At 47.8% G+C, this 17,252-nt stretch overlaps 1 protein-coding gene across 25 annotated transcripts in view; it reads right to left on the bottom strand.

Annotated features, from left to right (window-relative positions):
- LOC149344356 (coiled-coil domain-containing protein AGAP005037) overlaps window positions 1-17,252 on the bottom strand; it is a 443,868-nt gene that overhangs the window by 7,165 nt on the left and 419,451 nt on the right. For 24 of the 25 annotated variants that reach the window (XM_089546281.1, XM_089546282.1, XM_089546283.1 and 21 more), the window contains one exon: window positions 1,810-2,322. In XM_089546281.1, coding sequence (XP_089402407.1) covers window positions 1,810-2,322 — 513 coding nt within the window. Of the gene's footprint in view, window positions 1-1,809; window positions 2,323-14,688; window positions 14,729-17,252 lie in introns of all 25 variants that reach the window. The other variant, XM_089546261.1, reaches the window with a different exon arrangement.

Here is a 17,252-nt window from a genome sequence, read left to right as displayed (position 1 = left end):
TTCTTTTTTTTTTGCCGCTTGGCCGCTGCGCGACCCGCCTTTATGCTACCGCTTTCCTCCTCGCTGTAGCCGTCTGTTGTTCTCTGCGCTCTGTGCTTGCTTTACTCGTTCGCTCGGTTACGCCGAGGCACGTCGCTCAACGCAGGAACCGGCTCCTAGGAGCTGCGCTCTAAAAGCTCAGTTTCTTTGCTGCCTAGAGGCACGGCATGACATTCGGGGGTCCATTGTGTATGTCGTGGATGGAAGCGCAAAAACACATTCTCCATTTAGTGGCTGAATGCCTAGGCTACTAGGAAATCATTCTTTTGTGACGATTCAATGTTCTGGAAAGATCTTTGGGAATCTGTTCAATAAGTGACAGACATGATAAGCTAAGTGCAGCGATGCCAAAGGCTCACCACACGTATATGCCGATCTACATCTGCCTGAGATAATCCATGCTTAGGGGGTTTTGGACTCGGAATTCAAGTGACTAATGACCCAAGGGACCCTAAGGGACAACTAATGTTTACTTTAAATACAGCAAAGATGTGTACCGTTTACTGATCCACGCTGTATAAAATGACGACACTGATTTCCAACTATTTATGCCTCCTAGTTAATGCAGAATGACAAGCACACTAAGAGGTGGCAGAAATGGCATGATTGCAATGCACCACTTCCTCTTTTTAATCTAGCAGTCCAGCTTACATCGCACGAAAAGGTAAGTAGAGAAGGGAAGACCTCTTCGCGGTGTGCCAAGCACCTGCAGCGTACGTGCCATACTCTTGCTCTGACGCCTACGTCAGAGTTAGGTGTTAAACCATGCCCAGAGTACCGTGTTCCTTGTTCATCGGCTACATGTTGACAATACACTGTCTCCTCACATGCCATCTAAACTGCTATCCATGTGAGGCTTTCAGGAGCTCCTTTTCAGATTCATAAAGTAATCAGGAGAAACAACAGCATAGGCACATCACCTATGGAAAGGACAATAGCCTGATGTAGCCGTCGAAGCGAAAGCATAAGCAAGCTTAGGAAGTTTAGTCCTAACGAGCAAGCTTTCCTCACCACTTCTTGGTAGAACGAGGTCATGCATGCGACAATTCACAGCACAATTATGCTTTCGACAAATACAGCAGTTGGTGACAGTGAGTCACAGTCTGCAGTGTCCTGTATTACTCCGCTGGCCAATTACAACAGTGAATGAAATCAGCTTTCTTGTATTTCCCTAAGAAAAGACAGAAGCATAAAAATTTTTGAGCTTATAATTTCGTCTCGCTATTGGCTACTTGTTTAGGTAACAAGAAATGACTTAACCAACGGTCTACATTTTGTCACAGAGAAATCTAAATGTGGGCGGAGCTTCACTGCAGATTTGAGCTGTATCCGACAATAGCTCTCTTTTTCATTAGGCGCTGATTTATTCCAAGAAAAGTACCATATTCAAAAAGGATCAACCTGTCCTGGCTTTCATTCATTAGGATACTTGAGAAATGAGAACGTTACAACCTTTCAGACACTTGTCCCCAAATATTCGAAATAGCCGCACAAAATTTGAGGCTATGCGGTAGGAGATCTAGGAAATGCTCTCAAGCCACGACAGTTGTGAACAGTTGCTGTGTTTGCTGTCAATGTTTGAAGCTGGCGAACCATCAACACAAAATCGGCAGTCCAGTCATATTGCCCGAAAGGCGGAATGGTTGCAGTCGTTATTCCCCACTCAGTGCATCTCGCACAGGCGGAGCGCAGCAGCGGCAGCCAGGGGCCATAGCCCCTAAATGTGGGCATGTTTGCCAGAGCTGTTACAGAGCGTGGAATGGCACGCACCTGGTGCCGCGAGTCTAGCAGCTCCTGGCGGCTGCGGGCCTGCAGCCCCTCCTGCGAGTTGACGCTCTCGCTGCTGCTACTGTTGGAGGAGAGCTGGTCTCGGCGGCCGCCGCTGCTGCTGCTGCTGCTGCTCGCGTCTTCTCCGGCCAGCGCGTTGGTGCGCACCGGCTCCGAGCGGCTCCGCTGTGGGCCCGTGGGCGACGTCACCGGCGACTTGCTTGTGGTGCGCGGGGGAGGCGGGGGCGGGGTCTTCTTGTTGCCGCCTCCGCTGCTGTCGACCACGATGACCGTTGCCCCCCCGGACGGGGGCGGCTTTCCGCTTCCCGCGGAGGAAGAAGATGAGGCCTTGACGGGCGAGTCGGCCGACATCGGACGGCCGCGCTTGTCCGCCGGCTTCGAGAAGGTCTGCAGCTCGTCCAGCAGCGCGTCCAGGGCGTTCTCCGAGCGCGCTGCGGGGCTGCCCTTGTTGCCGCTGTCGCTTCCGCCGCCGGCCGGCTCCGCCCCGTCGCACGTCTGCGCGGAACCAACCGCGGCCGCAGGCGCCACGTTATGGGCCGGAAGGCTTAACTGGCTGTCTCGACTTCCGGTCACCACAAAGTTCACCCCAAACATCTGTGGCGCGAAAACGCGCTGGAGGGAAGACACTGAGATCTCAAGCTTCCTGCCGGCACCCGTCCTCGAGGACCATCGCGCCCTCGCGCCACAGATTTTGGCAAGCACGAAAACGCGACGAATATTACAGTCACGCACTCGGCTCACTCGGTAGCTGAAGCTCAGAGAAGTAGAAAATAATCGGCCCTTTGGCGTAGACTTCGGAATCAAAAAATGCCTTGCACAGAGTGCGCGTTTCTCACGCTCCGTTATTTTTACCACGCCCCAGGAAACAATGCCAGAAGAAGAACGTTCCATCAAGGTTTTAGGCCTTCTGTTGGCTTCAAACTAGAAGCGCGAGTTTTTCTTTTGTTCAGGGATGGTCAAGTACGCTATCTTGAACAGCACCGCTGAAGATGACCAAAGCTGGTATCTTAAACAACTTGGGCTCATGTATACCCTGGCTACGAGAGTATGACTACTTTTTATGCGCAATAAAAACAACTCACGCCCCTCTTCCTGGTGGTAGGTACATAGTGTGCTAAAGAGCTAAATTGGAAGTGGAGGAGGACATCAGATTTTGTACGAGGTCATGCGATTTTATTTATATTAGAAACCTTTACACCACCAGTCCACATTGTTATAAGGGAAGGATCAGATGTCCAGACAGTGTACATGGATTTAGCACAGAATGTTGAGAGATACCTCTGAATGGAACTCACACACCTCGTGTGACACACGTCTCTGTATGTGAACTCTGACCTGCATGATATCCTTTCTTTTTAATGTTTCCTTTGCCATTTTCTTCACGCTCTTAGATGTGTACAAGGCGGCGGGAGAGAGGGTTCAGTCCACCAGCCAACGTTTCGACAACAGCAGTCGTCTTTGTCTGGGACTTCTCACATACATGCAGTAACATGCTATCTGAATATCTACAGTGTGAGCGAAGAGATGCCCGGTGAATGAAAAAACACAAGCCCCAGTTGTCATTTCCAAGGGCCGTTCTTGACTGACGTAAATGCTCCTTAAGGTTACCGCACACACTTAGCGATTAGTGCACAGCTAGCAGGCCGAACACATATATAGATCTCTGATATTAGAGCTTTTCCTCACTCCCTTAGCCTCCGACTGACTCTTAAGAAGTTGTTATTAACCGCGCAGTTCCCATTCACACTGGTGCCAGACTATTTCATTTCTGCAAGTCTGTGACCAGGTGAAGTAAAAATTCGCCATTCATTAATACGGCACAACAAGCTGGTCTACCGAGTTTGAGGGAGAGGTCGAAACCGAAGGAACAAATGCCAAGGTATATCGTTAGGTCGTTTGAACATGTAATTATTCGTTCATGTGGAACTTTTAACAGCTCTTGCTCGTCGTCCAAGACTGTTGAGAAACCCTATCCCCCTGTCTCCACGCGGCCGACCATCACGTGTCAGACGGTCGTGCCTGACTGTGTCTCTGGCCAAGAGGTCACCCGCCCCTCGCAGTGGAAGCCGAAGTAGGGCCAGCAGCGCCATTTAGACAGCTGCGCGGATTCCCGCGGTGTGGGCAAGAAGGTCTTCCGGTTTGGATAGGGAGTGGTATTCCTCTCCGTTTCGTGGATGCTGCGTCATCACCCACTAACCGTGGCTGAGTCTGTGCTGGAGGGAACAAAGGTTGAACGACAAACGCATGCACTCAGGTGTTATTTATTGCTCATATAAATAATACACGAAGTGGGCTAGTCAGCTGCAAAGCACTGACGAGGATATCTTCAGAAGGGGAAGGCTACGTAAGAAGGGCGTCCGACTTTGGCAGTGAGCATTCACCCCCGCCGAAGATGTCTGCAGAGCACGACGGGGTTCTCCCCTGCTCGCCGCGTCCTTTGGACCAAGCTATCCCAGGAGCTGCCATGAGACCGCTTGCTTTGCTGCCTGCCCGGAACCGGACGACCTCTTCGAGGGACGTTCACTTCGAGGGAATCCCCGTGGGCGCCTAGGTTTCTTTTACGAGGGGGTAACGACTCATTCCAGCTGCATAGCCAGGTGCGAAGGACCGACACGTGGCGATTGGTTGCGTAAAGATGGGAAGCAGACAGGTTCCCCACAGACTTTACTGTTTTCACCCGCGTTGTCAGAAATCAGTAAAAGAAAACATGGAGTCCGATGTCGTCACTGCGTACTGCATACGTCTCGGGATAAACGCAGCGTGGCTTTCGTTCTACGAGGCCGCAGTGTACAAGCGACTATTACCTATGCCTTGTGGCCCGAACAAATCCAGCTCATGTTGGCTTTTACACGTTCATTACAAGATTCATATCAGAATACGATCCACTCGAATTAGACGCCCACAATTGAAAGGAAAGAAATCGTACGAGCCTACAGTTTTGTTGTCCAGCCGTTTGTTGTCCATATAAATGCAGAACCTAGTTTGAAAAAGCAGCCTGTCACTAGCATGTTTTCACGCAGATAGCCTCACAGCGATGACAACACAGCAACAACTGTACTTAGGGAAACATCGCTACAGAGCTTGTATCGCCGTATGCAGCGACATCGTCACGGGTTTACCGACCTACTTCCATGCTCCAGCTCCATGCATTACAACATGCTGCTCTATTTTTCATCCAACAAAGAAAAATGGCCCACACAGGGCTTAGTAATGCGTACAGTTTTGAATCACAATCAGCTGCGATTGAATTGAGTATCCTGGAGGCAAATTTTGATTTATATTTTGTTAAGTACTGCCCCGATGTGAATGAAGCACGATTAAGACATTACCACAATGTATAATGAGTACAGACAACCCACACCCTGATGTTCCATGGCGTAACCCATAACTTCCTGTTTCAGACTGCCTTATTTCTTGGCACAAACATGAAAACTCATTTCGAAAAAGTGAAACGATTTAGGCTCTTAAAGGGGCCCCAAAGAAAAATGTCAAACTAAGCAAGACGGACATATTATTCTCGGGAACACTACAAACGTTTTTTTCGGCGTGGAAAGCTGGCTGCGTTGCTGAGAAAACCGCAAATGAGAGTCCCGAAACCCTCCCACATTTAAAGCGCCCATGAAAAATGAACAGCCGTGACGTCATTTCTGTGGCGATTTTGCAATGGAGCTCTCTGACCAATCAGAGGCGCCACTTCCATAAACTGGGAACGCTGCCGGAAAACGAAGCTATACACGGGGACAGCTTTTTCTGGCTATGCAGGGGAAGCTACGAGCGCGCGCCGCCATCTTGAACGCCTTTTTCCCTCACTCATGAGCGCATGATAAGAGCGCACTTGTGAAAGCGCCGTGCTTTGCCCTCGTAGCTTCCACTGCATAGCCACAGAAAGCTGTCCCCGAGTATAGCTCGCCGTGGTTCCTCATTGGTTTTTTATGGCAGTCTTAACTGCACGATGCAAATGATGGAAAAACTTTAAAAGAAAGATTTTGGTAGACATCGGAAGAATGGACCATTACCTTCAATATTTCCATAACAGTACCTTACAATTTTACAATATTCAGAATTTTTGTCCAGTTTTTGTCCACTAGGCTGCAGCAGTGGCCTAGTGGTCTGAGCATCTGCCTTGTATGTAGGAGGTGAGGGGTTCAATCCCCAGGGCCGCCGGGTACCCACCGGTGGTGAAATGGGTACAAGCTTTCCCCGCCCAGTGCTCGGCTTCCTTAGGGTGAAATCTTTGGGAAATGGGTCTTTGACCACACCTTGAGTAGATGGCGCTCTTTGGCCACAGATGCCACAGTAGCCCCCATATGAAAGTTTGACAGAAGCCATTGAAGTAAACGATTTTACCAGCTATTAAATTTCAAATTCAACAGCCAAGATTTCAGGAATAAGAGGGGTGCTCACTACCTCTAAGCCACGCTTGTTAAAGAGCTCTTAAGTGCAAAATTGCATGGAACACAAAGATGCAAATTAGTATGCTGAGGTTCAGTTCACTTTCAAAATGAACGAACTTTAATGAAACCGGGCATCACGGCTTGAAAATTTCATCTGAAAAAAAAAAAAAATCCCCTGTTATCTTGACCCCCCCCCCCGGTATTCTGTTTGGTAGCGAAAACGGCAGTGGATGGAAGAGGGCTGATGCGGGCTGGTTGGTACGCTCGAAACACAAACAGGCCTGCACGGGAGTAAAAAGGTAAGCTGTCCTCTAGTGCACCCCCTTTTATAAAAGGGTGTGCGCCAGAGGACAGCTTTACTTCCTTTTTACTCATTTCTGTTTAGAGTGTACATGTTGACGGAGAGGATGCAACAAAGCGAAGACTAGACAAAGGGAACGAGACAAGGGAATGAGTGCCTCGTTCTTTCTCCTAGCGCTGTTACATCCTTTCCATCAGTGGATGGAAAAATGAGAGAAATTTGAATGTACGCTGCAGCTGTTCTTGTGAACACGTAAAGTATAACCGTCTAATGGTACAGCTTCAAGCAGGAAAGAGCACTACAAAGAGCAGGTTCAGCCTGTTGGCGTGTCGTTAAGGTTGTGGCAAATTTCGATAGCTACGTGTAGATCTGTGTTAAACGTGTGCTACCTGGCATCTGCGTGGACTTGTGCGTAGCCTTGTCTACTATCCTTCTGACATGTGTAAAGCTTTGTGTGGCATAGAGCACTGCACGGGCCACAATCTGAGGCCCAAGCCCGGCCCGGGCCCGAGACCTGAAGCCCGAGCCCGGCCCAGGCCCGCGGCTTCAAGCCCGGGCCCGGCCCAGGCCCGCTAAATTATCGCTGTAGCGAGCCCGGCCCGGCCCGTGAATCCCGGAGTGAGGCCCAGCCCGGGCCCGGCCCGTATCACAGTAACGCTTGAGGTATACTGCTTTCTCTGGGCAAGCAGACTGCAACTATATCGATAAGGAACTCGCCCACGAAGGTTCTGAAATCACAGTTTGGGTTGAAGAAAGTTGGTTCTTTTTAACCCAGAAGGAAGTGATTAACAGTAGCGCTCGCCAGGCCTGTCTTTTGGACAGTGATCTCGTGTACGTGCGCAAAGATAAACTCGGAAGTTCCGAGAGCCAAATAAAAAGGGCTGCATACGAGCGTAATAGACTACTTTTCATTCCCCCATGATTTTAATCAGTTATATTTTGCCGCCAGCGAAGTATAAACATTAAAGCTGGCTAGCAAGCAGTGGGATGACATTTTTTTAGTGAACACGATCTCTCAGGTTGAACTCATAGCCGAACTGGTCGCCTTTCAGCAGAAACAAAAAGCTAAAAGGCTTGAGTATTTCGCAGTGTGTATTTGAAGACTATAAGCGTCCTAAACTTATATGTTCTTCCCGAATGCATTTCTAATAGTTTATAGGTATGTTTTGGGATGACGAACGATCAATGGCCAACTAAGGCAGGTTGAATTTTACTTTTACTCGTGGACCAAAAGATAACGCGCGAATCACGTGATAACTTATAGGGCAGAACACTTGTCATGACAACAAGGCTCTTGAAGAAGCGAGGAGGGATAGATGTGGTTATGAGATGAGATCTACAAACTCTCGCAAGCTTTTCTGGCTATCTAATGTACGAGATCTTCCGGCCAGCTGATCAAAACGAAAACCAAACGCGCTTTAGTTTGTGAATTTTCTCTCATGAGAAAGATATAGCTAAAAATAAAACCTATGTTTTGGGGGCTGTGAGAGGCACCGAAGCAGAGGACTCCGGATCATTTCGACCACCTGGGTTTCTTCAACGAGCAATGATACTACAAAGTACACGGCTGTCATGCTTGCCTGGACCTAAATAAAAATGCGGCCGCCGAGGCTAGGAGCAAACCCTGCTTCACCGGCTCAGTAGCCAAGAAACTTGACGGCTAAGCCACCGCGCGGCGCGGAAATAGGGAAATAAATAAGTCAATGAATAAAGCTTAGTTTTTTCTCGGCGCGTACTATAACCAATAGCACATCCGTGTCGCTGCTCCAATGCCGCAGTTGTGTACTTCACTCTGCAATAGTGAATGAATAGTCGGACACCAGCCGTTTCTGTACAAACCGAAGGCCGGCTCAGGTCCGCAGCTTTAAGCCCGAGCCCGGCGCGGGCCCGCAACTTCAGGCCCAGGCCCGGCCCAGGCCCGGCAAAACAAATCATGTCCCGGGCCGGGCCCGGGCTTTCGGGCCGGCCCGAGCCCGTGCAGTGCACTAGTGTGGCATGCTTGTTAAAACACGATAGAAATAAAAAAAACTGGAGGGGTCATTTAAGCACCGCCTTAAAGGTGTGAAATGATAGCCTTAATGAGCTAATCCCTATATATGTGGAATGGGTCATTATCAAATTTATATTGATATGTCACTGGGAGTTCTCATACCAGTCTATGCGCAGTGATACGGCGGTTAAGCCATGCGCCACTTCCCTGAGACGCTCACCCACCGTTACCAATACAGCTTATGTCAACTATGTCTCGAGTGATAGAAGGCACGAGGGCGAAGTTCCTTTGTTTTTGATTACGACAGAGTGACACACCACCCATTCCGTTCTGAGGTGTTTCAGAGCCTTTTTAAGTATGTGTAATCCACTGTCCCAAAGGACAGCTATACATCGTCAAGGCAGCAATATCGTCCATTGTGATGAAAATGACCACCAGAAGAGCAGAGCTGTGGCGTGGTTTCCCATTCTGTGTCATTTTCTCAACGCTCTGTCCTCTCTCCAACAGTGGCGAATTCTTATTCACTGAGAAAAACGCAGGCGAATAAGGCTACATTCACTCCTGATTTTGTGGTTCTGATCCAGTCATGCAGAATGAAACTTACAGAATTTTCTTTAGACACTCTACAAACTGCAAATATAGTCCTCTCTATAAAGTCTACAGACCTTTTATAGACAAATCGTATAGACTAGTCTGTAGGCAATACAAATCCAATTGACAGTTCATAGGCAACCTATAGATCTATGGCCATACACTTTTAGCACACTTTTGTCTATAGACTATGAATAGACAAAATTAAACACCTATGAAAGGCAACAGAATCTATAACAATTGTATAGAAACTCTATAGAACATTTTTATGGGGGCGAGAATTCCCAAAGGATAACTTACCAGTTCAGCCTAGCTTAAACGTTTGTTTAAACTGAGGAATACTACACAAGCAACGTCCTGTCCTGTATTTATTGCGGAGCACTTCAGAAACAACCAAACGCTGGCACCTGCAGTGTGCGCCTGCAGAAACTAATAAAACAAAAACCCCCCATAGTTTCTTCCCAGTCGCAAAGCGAATTGTGACATACATAGCGGACCACGACCTTCTTGCCAAGCCATCTAACTTAATAGCACCCACCCTAAGGTTCAAGTGCGCGACATGACCCCGAATGGCATATTCGTGACGTGCCCATTTTCCAGCCCACCTGGATAACACATGCTATTATTTTCAGCTCAATCACGTGTGCTGGATGACAGATGGATAACCACTGTTGATGGCCAGGCAGTGGGTGTTTTCTTGAATGCGCTATCCACTTTATATGATATCCACATATACGTTATATTAACGCATGAAATTCACTTCTGTGGTCCTGCAGTTCAAACTGTTATGGCCAGCCGGCAGTACGGTAGTTTTCGGTTGACGTACAATGGCCTGTTTACCTGGACGTCCCATAACGCATCTGTAACCACAAAAGGAAACAATGGTGCAGTTGTCGCGTGATATCCGTGGAGCAATGGCATGCGAACTCGAATTGTGCGAAGCAAGCTCGGAGAGCTGCCCGTTTCCAGATGTAGCTGTTGGAGGAAAGTTTCTAGCAGCTGCGTAGCTGCGCATATTTCGGAGAGCGCTTTCGCGCGCACCGCTGGTGACTGGCAACGCACGTCGCCACATTCGAGCGGCCAGAAGTCTGATTGTGGAAGGGAAGTGATAAATGTGCTATAGTCAGATAAAACTCAAGTCTGCAGTGAAGCTCTGCCCACATTCAGCATCCGCGCAGAGAATTCCTCCACAACGAAAAAGTAGTCCACTGCTTTAACATTTCTTGTTACGTAAACAAGAAACTTATCACAAGAAAAAAATTATGTCTAGAATTTTGATATGTGGGTTGTTTTATATATAACATTAAAAAGCTAATTTCGTTTACATTTGTGATCGGCTAGTGGAGTAATACACGACGCTGCGGACCGCGGCCCAGTGTTAGCAACTGCTGTTTCTTTAAGTTGTACCCTACTATAGTCGAAAAGCCTAAAATTGATGCCACGATTACGGCAATGTAATGTGGAATACAACAACAGCTGGTATACTACTGACATGCTAGTGAGCTCGACAGTCGGAAACGCTTTTTGAAGCTTACATGGTAAGCCGATGATGGAACCATGGACGATCACACACAGAGCAACTAGCCGATTGGGTTGTGGTAAAATGACTTCTGAGACGCCTTCGTGGCACCTGTGTTCGCCTTCGGCACCTCCTAGCTTCAGCTTGCACGGCACGCACTGTGGGGTGCCTTTATTCTGAAGCCGTCTTACCTCTGCTTCGACAACACGAGCTGCGGGACCTTGACGACTAACTTCCCCGCATTCTGTGCCTCATGATGTGGGGAGTCTTGACGTGTTCGGCAGTTTCTTTCCCAGTATTAAGGCAGTCGTAATGGTTATTCATTTTTAATGGAGAGTGTCTCAGTAATGCTTTAAGAGACAGGAAGAGGGCAGAGTGGATAATGGATCAAACACGGGTTAACGACATCATAGTGAAACCAAGAGGAAGAAATAAGCTTGGGCAGGTCATGTAATCCGAAGGCAAAGTAACTGCTGGTTGTTAAGTGTAACGGAGTGGATTCCAAGAGATGGCAAGCGTAGCAGGGGGCGACAGAAAGTTAGGTGGGCAGATGAGATTAAGAAGTTTGCGGGGATATGGTGGCCACAGCTGGCGCAGGACAGGTTTAATTGAACAAATATGGCAAAGGCAATTGTCCTGCAGTAGGCATAGTCAGGCTGATGATGATGATGATGCTGTAGTAATCTACAGCTCGCTTATGACATCGCTTTTCTAAGTAACTCAGGGGCCGAATTGCAAGGCATGAGCGAGGACTTACTTATAGGCAGAAAAAGCACAAAATAGTGGGTTTAAAAATTAATATGCAGAAAAGTAATGTTCAACAGCTGCGGAAGGGAACAATATTTTCGACTGGCACCGAACCGCTGGAAGTGGTAAGGGAATACGTCTATTTACGGCCGATAGTGACCATATAGATCCGAACTACGAGAGTGAAATAACTTGGAGAATAAGAATGGGATCGAGATCATTTGGCAGGCACTCTCAGGTGATGAATAGCAGTTTATCAATATCTGTCAGAAGTAAAGTATATGGGAGCTGCATGTTATCGGTATACCCACCTATGTGGCAGAAATGTGGAGGGTAACAAAAATGGTTGAACTTAAATTGAGAACAATGCAGCAAGCTGTGGAAAGCAAAATGATAGATGTAAGGTCAACAGACATGCCTTTGTCCTGCAGTGGACGTAATTAGGTGGATAATGATGATGATATCAATGCTTGTTTAGCAGCAGGGTCTGTTATAGACGGCAGCCGTAGCACGCCGAGCGAGGTGCGTTACACCGTGAAGTGGGGACGAGACAGACGGAGAGGTTTGCGCTTGCGGGTACCTGGCACCAATCAGTGGAAGCGCCTTGCCTTTCTCCGTGCCACTCTGTGCCACTAGAAGGCGTGTACCGACTACGAGGCTACGCTCTCAGGTGCCATGGCACTAACAGCTTTCCCTGTAAAATGCATCTAAGGAAGGACGTCTAGGTGATTGCTCGGCAAGCCAAAGTGATCAACAACTAACGGCAAGAAATCTGCAGGAAATCTTGACTGTATTAGCAAAAGGCAGGAAAACAACGCAAGGAGTTCACGCAAATTTGGCTCGGAAATACGTTAGGTCCAACATTTTTGAGGTACTAGCAGCGAAACCTCTGGATCTTACTTTCCTAACCTTCCTGACCCAGCGCTTATGGGCAACTTAATTTCTTCCTGCCATCGTAGAGCCCTGCATCGTGATACCTGTGCGGGCAAGACGAGTGTTTCACGTGTTAGTGTCCTCCTTTCAGATGTGAACACACCTTTTTGCAGAATGGCCATCAACTGGTGGATACAGCGAATGAGTGCTAGGGCATAAGAGTGCCTACGTTGCTTCCATTCACTTCACTGTGGTCCTCCCTCATTTTCATCCTTCTGTCTTTCACTTCCGCTTCGGCAGCCTTGTCAGTGCTCCTGGTGCCTCGAGGACGCATCGGTACCGAGGTTTACAATGTAAAAGCATACCTGAAGCCGCAACAGCACTGCGATGTTTGGGAAACTCTGCTTTGAATGGGCAGAAGAAATGTGACTGCGATGTACGAAAGCTCCCTGTTCTTTTCCTGTTCAGAGCCTCGAATTGAAGGTAACGAGAAATTCGCTGCGCAAGCTTCTTTCCCGGTAATTCATCCCAACTAGCCAAAACATACCTTGTGAACACCCAGCACATTTCATATATAGAACAGGGGAGCTATTATGACTAATGTTTGCTGGAGTTGTGTAACATAGCGTCGGCTTTGTCTTAATGCAGTTTTTCACACACCACGTTCGGGTATTTGGTCAATCCTGCCTTGATATGCAACTACTCACCATCTTTTCATTGCATGGTAAATCATAACGGCCTATCTCGCAGTAAGCATTCGAGACAAAGCTGTGCATGAGGGGTTATCGGCACGACCTTTCTTTCACGAGCACTATGTCAGTGCCAGCGCTAGACCATATCCTTCGGCCTTAGTTGACCGGCAGCCTCGGTTTAAAGCGATATCTTTCATATATATAAACAAAAATATCCAAGTAATCGTAAACGCTGTTCTTTGTTGCATTCTTACTGACACAATGAGTGGTGCTGTTTGGCCCTTGCCACAACTAGATCACTCAAAATCTCTTCAACAGTAGTGTTTCTCTGCAGCTCTACGGAGGAATTGCGATATATATACATGAGGTAATGTTGGCAGCAACGACAATCAGAGCCACGTACATTCGGGCCTGCTCTATGGCTCGACTTACAGTCTGTGTCCTATAATGTCTCTCTGAACAGGGCAACTGTGACCGCAAGGCTAACATTGACATAAGCCTTACTGACATTCACCTTAATTTAAAGCACGTATCCAGGAATGGCTGTTCTTATTTATGTTCGTCATGTAGCCATCCATAAGATGGATCAGTATAATTTTAAGCAACAATATTCACCCACTGCAGCACGTTTTAAAGGAGCTGCAGAGATTTGTTTACTAAAAAACTATGTTCCTGTCATTACAAATTCGATCCTCGCCATCTGCGGCGGGGCAAAATTCGTACTCCCATTTAACGTTTGACGTTGATGAGCCACGCACTGTTATGAGCAGGAGTTCTCTGAGGCTGAAAAGAGCCGTCTAAACAGCCAACAAAGCTTTTACTCCAGACATCAGAGACATTGACACACCTGCTAATACTATCACCTTTGCTCATGTCACGGGATATTACGTAAATGACTTGCTCAGTTACCTTCTTTCTGACATATTCATAAATGTGCTTTCCTCGAATGCTAGCTCATTTACTCGGCCTCTCATTCACTCACTTGCTCGTTTAGTGTGCTCGGCCACTTCATTCGCTCGCTCACGTTCACTCAAATATGACCACTTTTGCGAGCACTACAATAACAGTTCACTCACCCATAACTTGACTGCTCTGCTGGTTCACTTTGTTTCACCAGGAGGCTCTCAGTTCAGTCGATAGCACAGTGAATCGACTCAAAATGCACCCACTTACGCACATCATCTTTAAATGATGCACACGACCCGACAAAACGTTGATTCACAATCTCTCTCACTCGCAGAATCAGACAATCAGACAGAATCATTTGTCATTCATTCGTTCATGGGCTTGCTTCCTTGCCTCAGGCTCCAAGTAGCAAGCCCAGCGTCGGAAATAGTGAGCCTGCATTATAGTGGCTCGAACATTCCAGCAGTGAACAGGTGGAGGCACATACGGGCCCAGGGAAGATTCTGGGCAACAGTAAGTGGGAAGGAGTGGATGCAGGTGCCAGCACAAAGAATGACGGGTGCCAGAGTGTGAGTGCAGATGAGTGCACATGCTCATGAGCGTATGGGAGCGTGAGTGCAAGTCATTGTGAGTAGGCTTGGTCACTCGTACGAACCGCATAAAAAAAAGAGTTGACCAGTACGTGATCATATGATTGGCTGCCCTAGATACTGTCGATGTATGCCTGCACGCGCTTCGCGCAGTACGGTCTGGGTATTCAATCCAACACTACATCAGCACACTCGAGGCTCACTGAGTGGCATTTTCCAAAGTGCTTTCAACCTTTATAAAAGTAGAAACGTGATTACCGTGGCCTCTTTCCGTGCCTCTGAGGTCTCGCCTTCTTCACTGTTGATCGCACGGGTTGCGATTAGATGAAGAAACGGAAAAGACAAAACAGGCGCACACTGTCAGAGACGTACACAGACGTGGTACAAGGACAGTCCAGGCACACGGGGAATGTTGTAAAGAAGGCACTTCGTTGACTGGGATTAGTCGACACGCCTGTGGAGAGCGAGGTGTCCCAAAACAGGCGTCCTCCTCTTCGTTCTTTTTCTTCAAAGCCTAACTAAGATCGGGCGACTGGCTTTGTTATTCAAGTACCACAATGCCGAAAGTGCGCTGAGCATACAAATCTCACCGCTAGCTGCTGCCACTACCCGAGCAAAAAGCGCAGTGATAGAGTAAATGTTTCAGAGGAAGGGCAGACTATAGCGCTGGTAACAAGAGCTGCAACAACTGGTTTGGACACACAGAGGTGAAAAGTGATGCAAAACTTTTGAGAATGCATTGGTAACCCCAATGAAAACCTGAATGTGATAGACAGCTTGCGGAGATCTCGCGCACCAAACTTGGCGCCGCGATATACTCCGCCGCCCTCTTGATTTCGCTAGCAGCCTCAACCCGGCACCACTACGACAGCTGATCGTACGCATAGGCTTTTGCTGCCAAGAATTGGTGATGCTAATTGGCAATCTTAATTAACTTGATGCTGTTGCCCGCTCTGTACCTTGTGGTGTGAAGCGCTCGCACAAAGCTTCCTTTTATGTCTTCAACCCAAGCTCTCTTGTGGTCAAGGGGTAGCGCGCCCAACTTTCAACCAAAGGGGCAGGGTTTTGAGTCCAGTTCGACCATTTTCCTTTTCAGCACATTTGCTTTTCTTCCTCGTGAGGCATTTGTAATGGTTATGGAATGATGTCATGATCCTGTAGACCAATGAGGAATACTGTAGTGACGTCATTACTGTTGTGCTTTGTGATCGTTGTAGGGTGTTTGAATTACCCGTGCTAGGTCATGTGATTGCGATGTCCCATCGTTATCAAACAGTTGGAATTTTGTTATGAAATCACCGGAGTTTCCGCCTAATGTGCGCTCTAACTCTATCACGTTCAAAGAATGCTCTGTCTTTGATGTCGACACGATGAGGCATTAATAGCTGCCTACATCAGCTTGTCGCTAGAGAAAAACAACTCAAATGGTGGCGACCTAGTTTGCATGGTAGCTTTCATCGCACCTAAACCCGTCATCTCGCGTTCACACTGTCTGCGTACCTGCCTTTGCAACTACAGTTTAATGCAGACTCTAGCAAAAAAAGGCAGCAGCCTACCAAAGTCCTCACACACAAATCGGTGGCACACAACTGCACTACATTGTGCGGCAAACAATCTCGGTTTGTGCCGGGAACTGGGAGGGTGAGACCAAGCTATCGTCTTTCTACCAGCAACGGCCTACGAGGTTACTGTGCACTGTCATTGCGGTCATGCATCAGAGTGTGCACGGAACACGCCGAGTATCTGCAATTTTCTTCGACTGTAGTGGACTCAGCTACAAAATAGAGGGAAGTCTAAATGAGTAGTCTTCAGTGAAACAAAGCAAATTCCTCGTGCATGTTTCAGTTTCACTAAAACTAAAGTTGTACTTTCCACCAGAAGTCCGCACAACAGGCAGGGTCTTAATAAGGCGCTTCAGATGGCTGGCCACACTGCTACAGAAAGTTCTCTCTGTGACGTGTTTTCCTTTGGTGTTACTTTGGTCAGTAACATACACAGATAAGTCATTCTCGTTACGGTTCTAAAGACACGACACCTGATGGCGGCACTGGCGCAAAGTTCCATCGTACCAGGAGAGACCACCAGAATGTTCTGATAATGCCAAAGTTTAAGGCTGCAGATCAATCTGACCAGCCACTGCAGAATTCTGCACCTTGTAACTACCTTCGAAACGGTGCCCTTGCAAATTTTGCCACCACTGTGGCTCAGTGGTTATGGCACTCGGCTACTGATGCTAAAGACGTGGGTTCAAACCCGGCCGCGGCGGCTGAATTTCAATTGATGCGAAATTCTAGAGAAATTCTCTGCGATGTCAGTGCACATTAAAGAACCTCAGGTGGTCGAAATTTCCAGAGCCCTTCACTACAGCGTCCCTCCTAGCTTGAGTTGCTTTGGGACGTTAAACGCCCATAAACCAAAGCAAACTTCGCAAATTTGTGAGGAGCAAGCGCCGGAAATTAAGCCCAAGAAAATCAATTGGTAGCTTCCACATGACATCAAAGTACACATGGAATAGTCATTCAGAAGACCTGTGAACAGCTTGACGGATTTCAGTACCAATTCTGTAGACACAGTGCTGCCTTGCGCTGACCCAGAATCTCTGCTGCACGGAATAGGTGCAAAAGCGCCTACGCGTGTAGTATGACGAGGATGTGTTGCGGCACAAACTAAGATTGACAGCAACGCAAAGTGCAATGCAATTTGCCAAGTTTCAAGGCCACCGCTGCCGTTCGGTGAAGGACGCCAAGCATCGCTTGACGGGATGCATCCGTTAACCTAACTGCTAAGCACGGGACAGATGGCTGCATTACTACTCACTCTCT

The sequence above is a fragment of the Amblyomma mixtum genome, chromosome 5 (assembly GCF_055824585.1).
Source record: "Amblyomma mixtum isolate Tamu chromosome 5, ASM5582458v1, whole genome shotgun sequence".
Taxonomy (NCBI): Eukaryota; Metazoa; Arthropoda; class Arachnida; order Ixodida; family Ixodidae; genus Amblyomma; species Amblyomma mixtum.
Note: the sequence above shows the minus strand (reverse complement) of the source record. Positions and strands in the feature narration are given on the sequence as shown.